The sequence below is a fragment of the Pleuronectes platessa genome, chromosome 16 (genome assembly GCF_947347685.1).
Source record: "Pleuronectes platessa chromosome 16, fPlePla1.1, whole genome shotgun sequence".
Lineage (NCBI taxonomy): Eukaryota > Metazoa > Chordata > Actinopteri > Pleuronectiformes > Pleuronectidae > Pleuronectes > Pleuronectes platessa.
The window spans coordinates 24,407,732-24,423,755 of record NC_070641.1 but is presented as its reverse complement, the minus strand read 5'-3'; the positions used below and the strand labels follow the sequence as shown (position 1 = coordinate 24,423,755).

General features: G+C 47.6%; 1 protein-coding gene across 1 annotated transcript; it reads right to left on the bottom strand.

The window, feature by feature from the left end:
• Window positions 1–119: 119 nt before the first annotated feature.
• taok2a (TAO kinase 2a) lies at window positions 120–15,549 on the bottom strand. The gene is made up of 20 exons (XM_053442571.1): window positions 15,061–15,549; window positions 11,829–11,969; window positions 9,667–9,738; window positions 9,423–9,524; window positions 9,090–9,135; window positions 8,435–8,531; window positions 8,235–8,348; window positions 8,002–8,093; window positions 7,828–7,921; window positions 7,459–7,540; window positions 7,196–7,366; window positions 6,768–6,977; window positions 6,512–6,640; window positions 6,082–6,318; window positions 5,733–5,861; window positions 5,190–5,393; window positions 4,546–4,785; window positions 4,138–4,359; window positions 3,706–3,888; window positions 120–3,244 (listed from the first exon to the last, which is right to left on the bottom strand). Exons 2-20 carry the CDS (start codon window positions 11,958–11,960, stop codon window positions 2,273–2,275), a joined length of 3,528 nt encoding a protein of 1,175 aa, XP_053298546.1. The 5' UTR covers window positions 11,961–11,969; window positions 15,061–15,549; the 3' UTR covers window positions 120–2,272.
• Between the last annotated feature and the right edge of the window lie 475 nt (window positions 15,550–16,024).

Genomic DNA, 16,024 nt, shown 5'->3' with positions numbered 1-16,024 from the left:
GATTACATAAGGAAACTGTAATTTTTTTTCATTATCAATATAATGAAAATAATCGTAGACTAAGTAAAACTCAAACCTCTCAGGAATCATAAATAAATCAATGAATCAATAAAACAGTCTTTGTTTTGTCATTTATTGAGTTTTTTTAAATGTCATCATTTTCTTCTTTTTTTCATGTATCTAATACCGAACACTTTTCGGGCTCCATGTTTTGCAGCAAACGTAACGTTTCGCACAGTAAAGAGCAAAATGTCACATACAATAAAAAATAAAAAGAATAAAAATATGGCACCAAACTTAGTAAAAGAATCTGGATATCTGTCTGTAATTCAGCTCGACTGTGACGCTCGATGTTTTAATACTGGCTCAAAGAAACTAAAATAAAGATCAAAGCCCAGAACCTCGCCCTGAGACCTCCACAGGAATGCTGGGAAACGTAGTCCTTTTGTCCTCCTTAAAAACACTAGGATTTATATTTATAGCTCTATCACAGTAACATTGCGCTTATTCCCCACCTAGTGGTCAAAAATGGCAATAACATTTTAAAACTTAGAAATAAGCGTAACATAAATATTCCACCTGCAGTAGAAGAAATAATCATGACAGCATCTATTCGTCTGCTTCTAGGACAAATCTGTAGGAGTCACGTGACAAAGTAATGGTCAGTATTACTCAAACAAGGTCTCAGAAGAAGTTAGTGCTTCTATGTACAATGATATAAGTACGTGTTTGACAGTGAACAATCTTCAGGATACCTGCTGCCACATTTACACAGGTATCTGACATTTATATGCATTTATATAAATAGGTAGTGTGCATGTTATTCATACAAATGCGTCTGTACAGGCTCCATGCACCGAGTTGTACTAATCTGTTTAAGCACATGTACATTTTATCATTTTATCTACAGATGCAGAGAAACTTTGGGGGGGGGGGGGGGGGGGAGACGAGTGAAGCTGTCAGTGCTGCACACACACACTCGATCCATACACACACACACATCCATACTGGCACACATCCACTTTCTGGCAGCATCTCCTGAAAGGAACACTCCCACATTTTGGAGATTCTCGTTTTTGCAGTGACATGAGGAGATGATGTCATCGTCTCATCAAGTTCATTTACTGCAGCTCAAAAAAAGAGGAAATACTAAAAAGAGCTTCAAAATTATTTTGTTTTCTTTTAGAGCAATTTATAACTAAGTGTAATGTTTAAACTGTAAAATATTAAACCTCAATGACATGTCTTTGTGATAAGGTTTTGATATATATATATATATATATATATATATATATATATATATATATATATATATATATATGTATCTCAAAAAACGTATATCGATAACGGATACGGTCATCGGAAATGTGATGCTAGTTTATTTGAGGTTTTACGGTACAGGAGCACTGAAAAGTTACAAAGAACCGTTACCGTAAGACCTGAAACAAACGAGGCTGGTTTCCTTTTCCTTCGTGTTCTTCTTCTTGTGAGACGTCGTTGAAACGTGAGAATGTGACGTTTTGAAGACGTTTTAAAGACTTGGAAGTTGCCTGCTTCCAGTGTTTCTCCAAAAAAAAATAATACTAATAACTGATTCATAAAAATCTTCACTTGAGAAGATGGTGAAGTCAGCTCTTGAGCTCATGACCCAAAATGTGGGAGGTTCCTTTAAGGAGGTCAAAGGGCAGTGGTCGAGTTTCCTAACAAAAAGATGGCAGTGTGTTTTGTAACATCTCGTCTGAACGTATGGAACACGGAGACACCAGGTTTACAATCGACTGGTATTTACATAGTTACAGTGGTTTTTAAAGCACCAGCAGACCAAGTGGAACTCCACAAAAGAACTGATTTAAAAAAAACATGTGACCTGAACATCCACCTGCTCCAACTGGGAGCAGCTGACGGGCTGGGAGCAGCTGACGGACTGGGAGCTCGGGGACGTCTCCTCCAACATCTCACTGCAGAGTCACGTCTGTGCAGCAGCTTCACTGTGTGAACTCCTCTTCTTCCTCTTCTTCTTCTTCTTCTGGGATGAGACACGATCGTTCTTCTCATGTCGGATTTCACACGTTGACGTGTTTGGCCACTTTTTTGGATTGTTTGTTTCATCGCCATTACTATGGGGGGGGGGGGGTTAATACTAGTTTCTGTTTTGATAAAAGCTTCCTCTCTCTCTCTTCTCCACTTTAAGAAATGAGATCTGAAAATGTAGACTTTAAAAATCGTTCTCTCTTCTCCTGACTTGCTGCTGCTCCTCGTGACTCGGGAGGTTTCATGAGTAGGAGAGGTGGGAGCCGTTAGAAATGTGGGAGGTGACGGATGTGCTCCGGCTGAGCCCCCCGTCGCTCCCCCCACCACTCCCTGGCCCCCCCGAGGCCGTCCTCCTCAGAGGCTGGGGGCTGTTTCTCAGGGCCATCAGATTGGGGCCCCTGACGCTCAGGCCCCCGCCTGCGTAGCATCCTTGTGACGAGGAGGAGGATGAGGCAGAGGAGGGGGGAGAGGAGGAGGAGAGGGAGATAGGGGGAGGCGGCGGCGGTGGTGGAAGAAGCGCCAGGGACTGGGAGGAGGCGTGGGTGGAGAGGTGGTGGTGGTGGTGGTGTCCCTGGGGGTGATGGGAGTAGTGCCCCCCTCCTCCCACCCACTCCCTGGGACGTTCACGCTCCCGGGGGTCGCGCTCATGGCTGTCGCGGTAGAGCTGCGGCGTGCTCTGGTGGTGCTGGTAGTGCTGGGGGAGGTAGGCCTGCTGCTGCATCTGCTGCTGCTGCTGCTGCATCTGCTGCTGGTGGTGGTGGTGGTGGTGATGGTGATGGTGGGAGGACGAGTGGCCCCTGCTGCCCTTGTTCATCTCGCTGTCCCTGCCGATGCCGTGGGAGGAGGTGATGGACTCTGCACGGCTGAAACCTCCTCCTCCTCCACCACCTCCACCTCCACCACCTCCTCCTCCTCCTCCGTGGTTCTGACTGCGCCAGGATGGAGTCGCCACTGAGTTCTGCACGCTGTGGCTCCAGTGGCTGCCCGAGCGCGGGACGGGCCTCGAGGGCCAGCCGCTGGAGCCCGACGAGGGGCTGGGGGTGGGGTAGCCCTGGTTGAAGGCCTCGGCGGGGATCCCGGTCAGCGCCATGTTGCTGAAGCCGAGCCGCATGCTCTCCGAGTCGAAGGCCTCGATCTCATGCGCCTGGCGCTCGAGCAGAGTCCGGATTCTCTCCGACCGCTCGTTCTGCAGCGACAGCATCTCCTCCTCGATCTGACACAGACGGACATTTTGCAACTTCAGATTTTCTCCAGAAACGATCAAATAATCAAACACATTGAAACTAAACTTTATCGTCATCCTTCACTTTCGTTTTTCAAGGATTCAATTTTCGCTTGATACTTTTTTCAAACTCACTCGGACTCACTTAACAGTTTTTACTCCAACGAACTTTTTCACTGGTGCTCTTAAAATAATTAGAATAATTAAATATCTTCCACAATTTTTTTAGCTCCGATATTTAGAGTTCAGTCGGAGGAGACGATGCTTCACGTTTCTTTTCTGTCTGAAACATCTGGAGCTTGTTTGAATCGACACAGAACCTGGAGACAGGATGTTGTGTGTTCATGTTCTCGTCACCGAGCTCCTGCAGGGACACTTCCGTGTGGACGCTGAGTTCCAGCAGCCGCCTGTGAAGCCCTGAGACGTTAGCGTGGTGTCTGGGTGGAGTTTACCCTCTGCTCCAGCAGCGCTCGGCGGATGGACACCCTCTGCTCCAGGTCCTTCACCTCCCGCTCGTGCTGCGTGTCCGTGTGGATCTTGATCTTGCTCTGGTAGGCGTTGAGCAGCTCCAGCTCCTGCTGCAGCTGCATCCGCAGCACCTGGTACTCCGCCATCTGGGTCTCGTCCAGTCGCAGCTGTGGGGACAGACGGGGACACGTCTCATATCAGTAGAGCACGATCTGCTGCAAGACAAAACGTCTCTGCACAGAATCACTCCAGAAGCATTTTCTTTATTTGCTCTTCAAGACTTTGATGTAGAATAAAGTAATCATAATTCCCTGGAGTCTTTGACTCAGCAGTGCTCCTGGCTGAGGGAAGCAGTGCTGCTGTAACTGATCTGAGATCTGAACGGTTCAGGTGTAGAAGGTGCTCGGGTTCCTTGCCTTACTCACAGCCTGTGTGGACAGCATGTCGTTGATGGAGTGGTCGTACTGCTCGGCCAGGATGGCCAGCTTACGCGTCTGCTCCTCTTTGAGGCGTTTGAGGACGGCCTTGTGGTCGGACTTGGGAGTGCTCTCCAGCAGGTGGTTCCTCAGAGCTTTGTACTGACGGGTCTGGATCTTACACGTCTCCTGGAACTGGCGCTTGATCTGCATCTCTTTGGTCTGGAACCAGGAGTTCAAACACACAAGGTCAGTAGTCTCATCTGGATTTGGTGCTAAAACTAAAATTTGTGACAGTTATTGATTTGATGAGAATTTAGCTGCAGGTGAAATACACTTCCAGATTTCCGGATGTGTAGAAACATCAGAAAACTGAATGGTCTTCTCTCCAGCTGCGTCACTTGGTACCTTGAGGCTCTTGGGCTGCTGCCGGACTTCCACCGTGTGTTTCTGGCGAAGTTCTTGCTCACGGCGGTTGTTGTACTCCATCTGGTTGGTCAGCTCGGTCTGGTGCTGCGTTCGGATCAGTTCGGCCCGAGTCCGCTGCACGGAGCTCAGCTGCCTGAACTCCAGCTCCTGAGTGGACTCGTGGTGTCGCAGCAGCATGGCGCACTCCAGGTCTTTCTGAGTCTGCTTCTTGTTCAGGTCCTGGACGACGAACACAATTGGAAATAAACTAACAAATTAAAAATCTGGCAGTTTAAAGTTCTAATAAACACGTTGTGATTAAAAACTGCTTTTGTTTCTACAGATATAGAATCAGAAATATAAGGTTTTTGTTAAAGTTTGTATACAATGTATTTTCTAAAGAACACCTGACTAATTTAGCTCGTAAGATTCATAAGATATAAAATCACAGCTCTGTGGGGTTTAAAGCTGAGACACTTTCCAATTGGTGGGAATTCTTTCCAAAAATATAATTTAATTGACAAAATGAAAAGAACCATTAACATCTCTAGTTCATTCCCACTCGGATGTTGTAGAACTGAACCCGCTGCACTGAGTGACAGTGGAAACTGAAGTGAACCAGTTGGGACTCGAGCAGCTCCCACCTCCCGCAGCAGGTCCTGCTCCAGGTTGTGTCGAGCCAGCAGCATCTTCCTCTTGTACTGACGACACTGCAGCTCGTAGTACTGCCGCTGCCTCCGGAGCAGACTGGCCTCCTCCTCCGCCTGCATCTGCTGCAGACACTCCTTCTGCCGGATCAGCCACTCCTGCTTCTCGCGCTTCGGCGTCGACTGGTTCTCGCTCAGCTCCTGTTTAATGAAGAAAACCAAACTTTGAGAAATCGACTCCATCTTCACTCGTTCATCCTCCATCCAGACGACAACGTAGTGTCGTTTGACAACTAGAAACACGAGTCATGTGACTGGTCGGTGTAAACAGGAAGCAGATTGTGGAGGAAGTAGAGCGACAACGAGGTGGAACTGTCACTGACAGTAAGTGTTAGTTTTTATCTTCTCTGAAGTCGTACTCTCTGGAAAGGACACTTGACGTAGTGACACTAACGCAGACGGGTTGTGTGTTCGTTGTGTGTTCGTTGTGTGTTCGTGCTGCCACAGTCATGAGAACCCAGGGACACTTTGAGCTCGTACCTCTTTCAGCTGATCCTTGCGTTGGCGATACTGGCGTTTCTGTGACTCCAGTAAACTGGTCAGTTCCTTCTTCTGCTGACCCTGTATGTGCTGCTGGAACTTCTTCTCCTCCGCCAGAGCTGCTTTCGTCTGCAGGAGGACACAGGGCAGAGTCAGGGCTCGTTTCTATCAACTATAGTGCACATGCTGCTAAGGTAACATCTGTCAACTGACTAAATAAATATCAAAAGTCATGTAACACAGATTGTAGATGCTTTTGTCACTACACAGGTTAACGGGGCCCAGACCAAGTGAAGAGGGACTTAAGGATCCTTCAGGCTAACCACATTCTGAAGACCTGTCTCATCACCTCTTTCTCCAGGATGGCCTGGTGCTTCTTGGACAGCTTGTCAGCCTCGGTGGAGAAGCTGTTCCTCTGGTTCTCCAGCTCCTTGTCCAGCTTCAGCTGGTGCTCATCCATCTCCGCCTTCAGCTTGTTTTCCAGCCCCATCAGCTGCTTCTGGTGCTGCCGCCTCATTCGTTTGTATCCGGACATCTGTTCTCGCAGAGCGGAGCCCTGCTCGTGCTCCTGGATCTGACGGGTCACCTGAAGGACAAGAAACATCCACGCTGATATTGGAGGATAAAAGTTTCTATAAATTGGCCTCCAGGAGGCCTATGAAAGCTGATGGGAAATCTGCTGTAGTACACAAGACAACGACGAGAGCCTCGAGGCGTCTGTACCGGATTCTGCACAGGTGCCACCGAGCTGGAGGCTGAGAGGAGGAAAGGAAACTCACCAAGGAGGCAGTTCTGATGGTGGCAAAGTGGTCCCGGTTACGATAGTAGGCTCGACGGCGTCCAGCCGAGGGAACCTGGGGTTGGTCCATCTCGGGCTGGTAAGGGTCGTCATAGATGTTATCCTGACCCTGAGGAGGAGGAGGAGGAGGAGGAGGAGGAGGAGGAGCAGGAGGAGGAGATGGTCAGACGGTTTAAATCTTGGACAACACATGAACCAAACACTTGAAGCCGAGAGAAGCCGAGGTGGCTGTGTACCGTGGGCCGGTGAATGATGGAGCTGTTGGACGTGACGGTGTGTTCGCCCTCCTGCATCATGGCCATCTCGTTGCTGCTGTCGTCAGAGGCGTCGGCCAGGCTGTTGACAGAGCTGCTGTGAGAACTGGCTGAGATGGACATACTGGGAACTGACTGGGAGCTCTCCATACTGTTGACGGTGCCCGTCCGCAACAGGTACTGCTCCACCTCCTGAAAGGCAAACAAACCTGATTAAGCATCATGAAGGTTCATTTCTCACACTTCTGATACATCAGCGAGTTCAGTTCATCTTCTAGAAGCTGTGGAAACACGGATCACACTGAGCTGGAGAAACCTTTCACTCCTGGGAAAGTTCCTGGACATTATTTCTTGGTCAATTAAAATTCCACACACGTTTGGTGGGAAAACAGCAACAGACTGAACCTCACCTCCTCCTCATCCCCCCCCTCGGACACCGGGCCGTTCTGCTGGGTCTCCTGGAAGAGGATCTTCTTCATCTTGCGGTACTGCAGGTTGTCCAGCTCCCGAACCGCATCCTTGGTTCGTGCGATCAGGTCCATGATCACGGTCAGAGGACGCTCGCGGCACAAGAACCGATGCTAGAGAAGGAAGAATGGAGAGAAACAAAATAAACACCAGCTGGTGGCGCTGCAGAGCGCTGATCTGATGACTGGGTTCTGGCTGCTCTCACATTGAGCAGCACGTCCGAGGTAGGCCGGTCCTGGGGAATCTTCTGCAGGCAGGAGTCCACAAAGTTGCGGAAGGAATCCGACCTGCAGGAAGAGACGAGGTGATATCATCACTGAGTAGAGCGACTCCCAGAGAAGCTTGAGAAACGAGAGCAGCTAATAATTCAAGTGCTTCAGGTTCAGAGGAAAGATATTCGTATAAATATTACGTTATAGTTTAAACCCTTAATCAGAGACATAGCACATTTTAATCGAGGTATTTCCATATTTTCTGGCTCAGGTGCTGAAACAAGTGGAAATATCCAAACTGCACAGAGGTTGTAGATCTCAGGGTGAAGCTCTGCAGCTGCTGTAGCAATGGACCCACTCACCAGTGGTTGGACTGGAGGATGGGGCTCTCGTTCTGAGCGATGTGATATAAGGCACTCATAGCATTCATATTGAAGAGGGGGGGCTTCCTCTCCGCTGCGGAAGAAAAGAGCACAGAGTCAAACTTCTGTCCCGTGTCCTCAGGGCTGGATCCCCGGAGAAGCCCCAGGACGTACCCAGCTCTATGGCGGTGATGCCCAGCGACCAGACGTCCACCTTGCCGTCATACTGACCCTCGTCCATGGCCAAGATCACCTCCGGAGCCATCCTGGAACCAAGAGCCGGATCAGTGACGGAGGAAAGGGTGTGGCAACACAAACGTCTTCAAACATGGTGCAGACAGTTCCTGTGTTCTTTACTTTTGAATGGACTAAATGTGTTATGGAGACGGCAGGTTGGAGTTCCTCACCAGTAGGGAGTCCCCACGAAGGAGTTGGCCGGAGCCACGATGGAGGCAGAACCGAAGTCGCCCAGTTTGACCAGACCCGGCTCCGTCAGCAGGATGTTGCCTGCTTTCACGTCCCTGCCACAGAAGCTCAGTGTTAGGACTCGGTCATTATCACAGACAGGTCCTCTCCACCGAGGACACAACAGAGGAAAGGATTTTACCTGTGAATCATATTGTGAGAGTGAAGATATGCTAATCCCTGCAGTGCACCGTGGGTAATAGCAGCTATTTCCATTTCTTGAAGCGGCTTTTTGTGAACTGCAAAGAAGAAAAAGAGTTATGGACGACAATAAGAACTATAAAGACAATAAGGTGTTTATCACAGGCTTCCAGGGTCGATTCATTTTGATTCTTGCTTCAGTTAAAATCAGGTGAAAATGAACGTTGCATTAATTTATCTTCAAACTGAAATTCCTCCAACAATCAACACAAGAGTGACGCTGTGATGGGATAAAATGTTAAAACACTTCCTGATTGTTAAACTGTGAACAAAGTCAACATGCACAAACCAGTCGAGCAGGAACAATAACCTGCAGCACTTCAGAGGCTGTAACCATCCGCTTCCTAAATAGATGCTGCACATTCGTGTACAGACAGATGTTAGCAGCTGGGACCACTGAACTGTTCACTGCATGTCCACAGAGCCGGAGATAATGAATCTCCCACAAACACAACCTGAGCTCAGTCCACACAGACCAACTACACAAACAGCAGCTTCATCAGCTAACCTAAAACAACCTCCGTCATGTACGAACACGTGAACTGAGAAAAGACAACAACGGTCGACAGTGGATCCTTGGAATGTGTAGAACTGACCTTCCAGCAGGTCTGAGGCTGAGCCGAGGCAGTACTCCATCACCAGCTGAGGAAGAGACAGTTCAACATGTGAGACCCACGTGTGATGCACCTGAACACTGGGGCTGCACGGTACCAGGACCACGTGCCATGAGTCTGCTGTGATTAATAAACAGATGCTAGAGTACACGGTGCTGAAGTCGGTGCTAACCAGGTTCAGTTAGTGGTCTTTGTAAAAACATTCCAACAACATGGTTTTATGAAAACCTTCCACCTGGCTCAGGACCAGCTCCACTTCCATTGTGTGTGTGTGTGTGTGTGTGTGTGTGTGTGTGTGTGTAACACGAGGCTCACCCATGCTGTGTGCTCCTTCAGGTAACATCCCAGATACTCGATGGTGTTCGGGTGGCGAAGTTTCTGCAGGAACTTCACCTCTTTAATGATGTCCTGCCATTTCTGCACAAACACATGACACTACGTTAGTTTCTAATTAACACTTTTTTCCAGAAGCAGAAATAGTTTTCCACCAGATAAGACTTTTTTTAATCTGTTTGTACTGAGAGGTCGAGTGAAGTGAGCTCTCTCTTTGGTTGGTCACCTCGTTTGTCTGCTTGCCGCTGTACGACATCTTCTTGATGGCCACCACCTCATTGTTGCGCACATCTCGGGCCTGTGGACAAACAGATTCTAATCAAGAGCTCTCGAGAACCAAGCTACTGAGAGAGAGGAGCTCACGCAGGTAATCAAGGATCTGAGATCCAACATGTGGATCACAGTCAGATGGATCCTCTGAGGCCTCCACTACTGCCTGAGCACATTTAAACCTTGAAGGACCCGTCAGCCCACTTCACCACAGTTGATATGTTCCTTGGGGTCTTAATGTAATGTCTGAAACATACTTTTATCAAAATACCACAAGGATAATTTAAAACAGCATCTTTTTACCCAGTCTAAGACGGCCCTGCTTAGATTGACCTGCTTTGAGTGCCCCCCCCCCCCACTCCTTCACGAGATACACGCTCCCAGATATTTAGCTTTCCATTACCTCTGTAGAAATATGGCTACTGGAGACGAAGATACAATCTTGCAACCATATCGTTTTGAACCAGAGTCAGGTGGGCCGAAGCCTGGCAGTGGGAGCAATGGGAGCGCTGGGAGCTGGCGCAGCAGCAGGATCCTTCCGCTCTGTTGAGTCAACGTTTAGAGGTGATCCGGGGTCTCCACCTCGACCATCGGCCGGTTTAAGAGGCCACTTAGACGTCGGAGGGGTAGCAGTAGCGAGCTAACGCTAGCTTGCAGCGACTTAGATCAAGATCTACACGAGGGCAGCTCACTGGGAGCACTGGAGACTTCCGGAGCCGGGTCAAGGTAAGCAGCGAGTTAACACTACAAAAGTGGAATTTTCATAATGTCCCCTCTAAGGTCGGCCTACTAGTCCACGCTCGGTGACTTGTGCTTCACTGATGTATTCTGGGTGGTTGTATTGTTTGTATTGCTGTGACTGGTTCTGCTGCCAAAGAGGAAACAATTCACAACAAGTGAAAACAGGTTCCGTCTCAACAACCGAAAGAAAAATCTGCTGCTCACGAAATCTCTCAACTGCCACGAACCGAAAAGACAGAAGTTTGAAAACATGTCTGAGACAAAGAGATTCTCTGTTGACACACGTCACATGACCACGTATGTACGTTGGTGATGTAAACAGGAAGTAGATGGTCTGCTCTTCAGTTGGTTGCTAAACACAAATCAGTGTCTTCGGACACATGTGTAAACTCAGACTCGGTAAAAACAACTCGTGTGTGTCTTAAGGTTCAAAGCTCTGAACACCGGGGACACGTCAGACAGACACACAGAGGCTCACTGTAAAGTGTGAAGAGCTAAACAATGAGAACATAAAGGCTTTTAATAGAAAGTATTAATAAAAAGGAACAATCAGATGAGTGAAGCACTCCGGTGACATAAGGACACTTGTCCCCTTTCACACACAGAATGTGTCCTCCGGTCCTCAGACACTCTGGATGTAAATTAAAGCTGCTCTGGACGTTTCATATCCAAAAGAAACAGATTTGATTTATTTTGGTTCTATATTCTTTTACAAAAACAAGTGGAGTGAGATGATACTCTCACTTTCCACCAGCGTAGGCTTCATCCACACGTGTTTTCCTTTTAAAACCAAAATGATGATGTCTGATGATGATGCACTTTTTCTGTAAAGCTGAGTCATACTTTCAAATGAATCAACCGACACACAAAAGGCTTAAAGTCGCACTTTGGGAGCCGAGAGAATAAAGACATTCTACCGTAAAATTGAAAACTGGAATTCAAGTCATTTCTGCATTGTGTATTCTATTAAATAATAGATTTAATTTCAGTAAGCAAACTAACTGCAACTGTAAAAGCACGTCCACTTGACAGCACACAGCTGTCGTCACATCTGGTGAAGCAGCTTCACATGAGCTTTAAACTGTCAGGCTGTCCTACATCTTCAGAACCTTTCTGTAACATCTAGAACGACCGGTCCTCTGTGTGGAGGGAAAACCATAGCCACGAAGAAGTTTGCTTGAAAAAATGTTTTAGAAATAAGTGGTAACTGCAGCTGCTACTGGTTTCCAGTCGACTGAACAACAGCCTCCAGGGAGCGAAACCCTTCCTGCCATCCACGTCAAACTGACATGAAGACAGAGCTAGGCCGAAGAGAGAAGTGGAAAAACGCTGAAATTAGACACAAAGAAATACTTTCAGAATTCATGTCACACTCACAAAATACACAGCTCCGAAGCTGCCGTGGCCGATCTCACGGAGGTCAGCGAACAGAATCTCCGGATCATCTTTGCAGAAGAGGTCCGCCACCTCGGGGTCTTTCAGATTGCCCGCCCGTATACTTGCGGGCATGGCCAGGGCCTGGAACACAGGAGGGGAGGGAATTAGCATTTATGAGCAGACACATTCAGGATCAACACAAGACGACAACAATCGTCTTTTTAATTTAAATGTGGAACGTGGTCTGGAGGCTTGTTCTGTCTAAGAAGGATGTGATGCGTCAGTTCTCTTCAGTCGAGCAGAAAAAAACCATCTTAATGTGTTAAACACGCTGGAACATGGAATTCTTATGCTGCTGTTCATTGACCCATTTGGAAAAATCCCCTCTCATGCATCAGGAGAGATTCCATCAAACTATAAATCTTTGGTCCACGTCTTTAAAAATCTGTAAAGATTTCAGGACCTTGATGACTGGCTGCTCTGGTCGAATCAGTTCTGAGACATTGTGGATTCTGGAGGTGACACAACAGCCACTGTCTCCACAGTTGATCAATGTGGGACAGTCAGCAGCCGACAAGTCCCGACACGCTACAGGATGTTTACCTGACAAACCAGAGAGCAACGATGAGGAGGAGTGAGGTGAAGAGCACCGAGGAGCAGGGAAACAAAATGGCAGCTGGTTCTCAGAAAGCACACACTTAACATGAATGATCTCAATTATTAACTGTTGGAGCTGGAACATGTGACAACAAACAGAATAAATGATGAGTAAAGGAAACGGCTTCCAAAATAAGAGCAGGCAGCGAGACACAGCTTTCTACTTTCTCAGAAGTCTCTAACACCTTCACTGATTTAGAGGCTTGATGGTGAGCTTTAGGATCAGATCGTCTCTTTACACTTCATTGTAATTCACATTTTAATGCTGCATTGTGTACGACCATAGTCTAAAACCACTAGATCACTAACTATGGCCCATTTCAGACATGAACTGTGTAAAACATGTTGTGTAGACACACACTGTCCTGCTGTTTGTTCACATGGACTCACTCTGACATGTGACAGGGTTTTACCAGGCGGCTGCAGGAGAAGATCTACCATAAGCACTTTATTCAGATAAATTATTTGACCCACAATTCAATCCTGAAAATATTAAACTTAATTTAATTTGTGACAAAGAAGAATTAAACTAACATTTGAGAAACGTGCAATAGAAAATATGTAATATTGCTTGAAAATGTCCTAAAATTAATCCATTAATTTTCAAAATGTCTAAATGTTGGTCGAATAAACGCTGCAGCTCTAAAGTAAACAGCACAACAGTGAGAAGAAAGGATAAACACATTAAGTGATGACACTTGTGTTGGCTCGTGTCTGGAGACCAGAGTAGTGGGAAACTACACAACAGACACACAACCTTCACCATGAAGGTTCCAAATCGAATATCAGGATAAATAAAACCCATGAAAATCCAAAGATGAGCACTTTGAGCTTCAGATCATCCGACTACACCAGCCCACTGACTGAAACCTGCACTGAGACGCGCTTACTGGCGAATGGAGCGTCCTCTTGTGAGGTGGTGGAGGTAGACGCTCGACCGAGTGTCAGCTGAAGACCCGAGGAGAGAGTGAACCAGGCCTCTGAGAGGGTGAGGGGGACTCGGGGTCCATGTTCAGAGCAGCACTGAGACACTTGATCATTTTAAAGCTCCAGTAAGTGTGTGACAGATTCCCACCCTCCAACCAAACACTCCTCAAAACACAGTGAACCAATTCCCATTATACACAATGTGGCCTGATGGTGATCAATCCCCGGCAGACGAGTGGTCGCCTGCAGCTGATTGAGTCACCGCACGCTCGCCATGCAACTGGGTTGTTACTGGTTCAGATCTGGCACTGGGCCATTTCATATCTTCCATCAATCTACACGATGAGTTTCACAATCACGTAGGTTTGGAAATAAATGGGACCTTTGAATGCAGGTCCACATGTAAACCACAACTCTGAGGAAATCAATGACAAATTATTAAAAATAACCCGTCAGCTCTGTTCACTGATCTGAGAACAGTCTTGTTGTATCTGTCTTTTTCCAACAGTGTTGTTCTGACAGGTTTGAACAAACAACGCTTGAACACAAGTTTCCTCAACTTCCAAAGTGGAGAAATACTAACTCACACAAGTTCAATCAAGTTCCATTTAAAGACGAAACAAGGAGCAGTGACACACGGAGTGGAAAAGGGAAACTGAGGTGGTGTGTTGTGACATCTGGAGATCACATGGCTGATCTCGCCTCCTGACTCCATGAACGTTTAGCCTAGAAGAAGCTCCTTGTTGTGACGTCACACTATAGCTGCAGGGTTCACATACAACAACTTCAGGCTTTTCTTGTTGTTAAAAATGGCCGAAGAGCTGAATTATCAGGATCGAGGAGTTCCCCGGGTACAAGCTTCATATAAAAGCATCAAACCAACTCATATGATAACTGCTCACAGCCGCTGGGACAAACAGCTTTTCTGTGATAAGTTGAATCTCCAGATGCACATGACGTCTTCAGTTCTTTAGGAGGACACGTCAGATCAGCTTCTGCCCTGAGGCGGGTTGTTCGGACCCTGCAGCAGAACGACGGGCCTCGCTCCAGCCTGACACCTGAAGACCTCATGGACTCTTCTGCTGCTGGACACAGACGTGGTCCTGTGACATCATCGTGTCTCTCAGCCGAGGACAAAGACACAATCTGGTTCATCGTCATGTGAGTAAAACAATCCTGCGTGACGTCAGCAGCTCGTGATAAGTGGATCTTCATCGCAGCTCATAGGAACAGAACGAGCCTCCAGCTTCTTGACTGAAGAGCTCTGCGGTTCTGTCGCTGAACTCTTCACACGGGAGATTTAAAACGTTCTGCAGATTCATGGTCACAGACAATAAGCTCCACGTACAGACGCGTGTTCACAGACAACAGGTCTGTCCTCATGACGCGTGTGTTGCTGAAGTGTGCATCTGTCTGCTCGCTGTGCGGACGATTAGAACCATGTGATCAATGTGCAGCGGAACCAGCACGTCACAGTCGACCCGGGACACAGGCTCTAGAGACCGGCTCAGCTGCTGGAGGCCTCGCACGACACACCGCGGAGCACCGGGCGGCCACGGGCCTAAGCGTTAAAACCTCTGGAGCGGCTAACTGGGTTAGCTAGCTCCTGCAGCTAGCCGGGCAGCTAAGCTAATGTAGCGCTACTCACCGCGGCTTATTGTGGTTCCTGTCTGGACCGAAAAACAACTGTTAGCAGCCGAGCTAGCGAGCCTCCAGCCGCATAGCCCGGTTTCCTCTCAGCGGAAGATCAACACGACGTCCGGGCCATTCCCGCCGAACTCCCCCTGAATGCAGAGCCCACTGTGGAGAAGGCTCCAGGCGTCCGAGCCGGGAACCGAGCCGTGGACTCGCCGGTCACCGCTTCAACGTTCCTGGGTCACTAGCCTTAGCTAATTGGCTAGCTTAGCGGTGATAGCTCGGGGCTAGCGGTGGGGCTAGCGCTGGAGCGGGGTGTGGCTGCTGTTTGTCTGCGGGGCTTCTCCTCGGCTCATGCTGTCCCGCTGCACCGACACGTGTTCAACCTCTCCCCGGGATCTGAGTGACGATCTGCGGATCACCCTGACGCGGCTGCCGCGGCTCCTCGCTCTGGTTTTGTTCTTGCTAAATACAAGATGGCTCAGACTGTGGGGCGGGACTAACTGCCCGACCGGAAACTGGCGGTTCTGTATCCGGTGCGGGTCCAGCTTCAAAAATAAAAGATTATAAATAAGTTGACCCAGATAAATGTGATGATGAGAAACTCTTTATTGAACCGAGACGTAAGACACGGATCCCTCGTTCAAACACTATCACTGAATTAATATGGTTTTTCCCTTTCAGTGACTGGTTTTATTAAACATGATCATAAACACAAAGTTTGCATTCATATTTAAATAAGGTATTTAAACTCTTTACAATTACACTATTTAGATAAGTTCCCCCTATTGTTACATTTCCACTATTAAACAGTGACAATACACTTTTACATTTTAAAAATCACGGGTTACAGTCCAAACAGGAAGTGATGCAATAAAAGACTAAATAGAAACATCAACTGTCTTTGAGCAACAAAACACTAGACAGTGCTCAGCTACATATTCATAAATCGACAGATCCTGAGAGTCCAGATATTT

Bases quoted from the DNA above. Each gene is read 5' to 3' on its own strand.
- taok2a (XM_053442571.1), bottom strand. From the start codon at position 11,960: ATGCCCGCAAGTATACGGGCGGGCAATCTGAAAGACCCCGAGGTGGCG. The intron at 7,922-8,001 runs GTACGTCCTGGG...TTTCTTCCGCAG, and splicing joins CATCACCGCCATAGAGCTGG to CGGAGAGGAAGCCCCCCCTC. The intron at 6,319-6,511 runs GTGAGTTTCCTT...CTTGTCCTTCAG, and splicing joins CCATCAGAACTGCCTCCTTG to GTGACCCGTCAGATCCAGGA.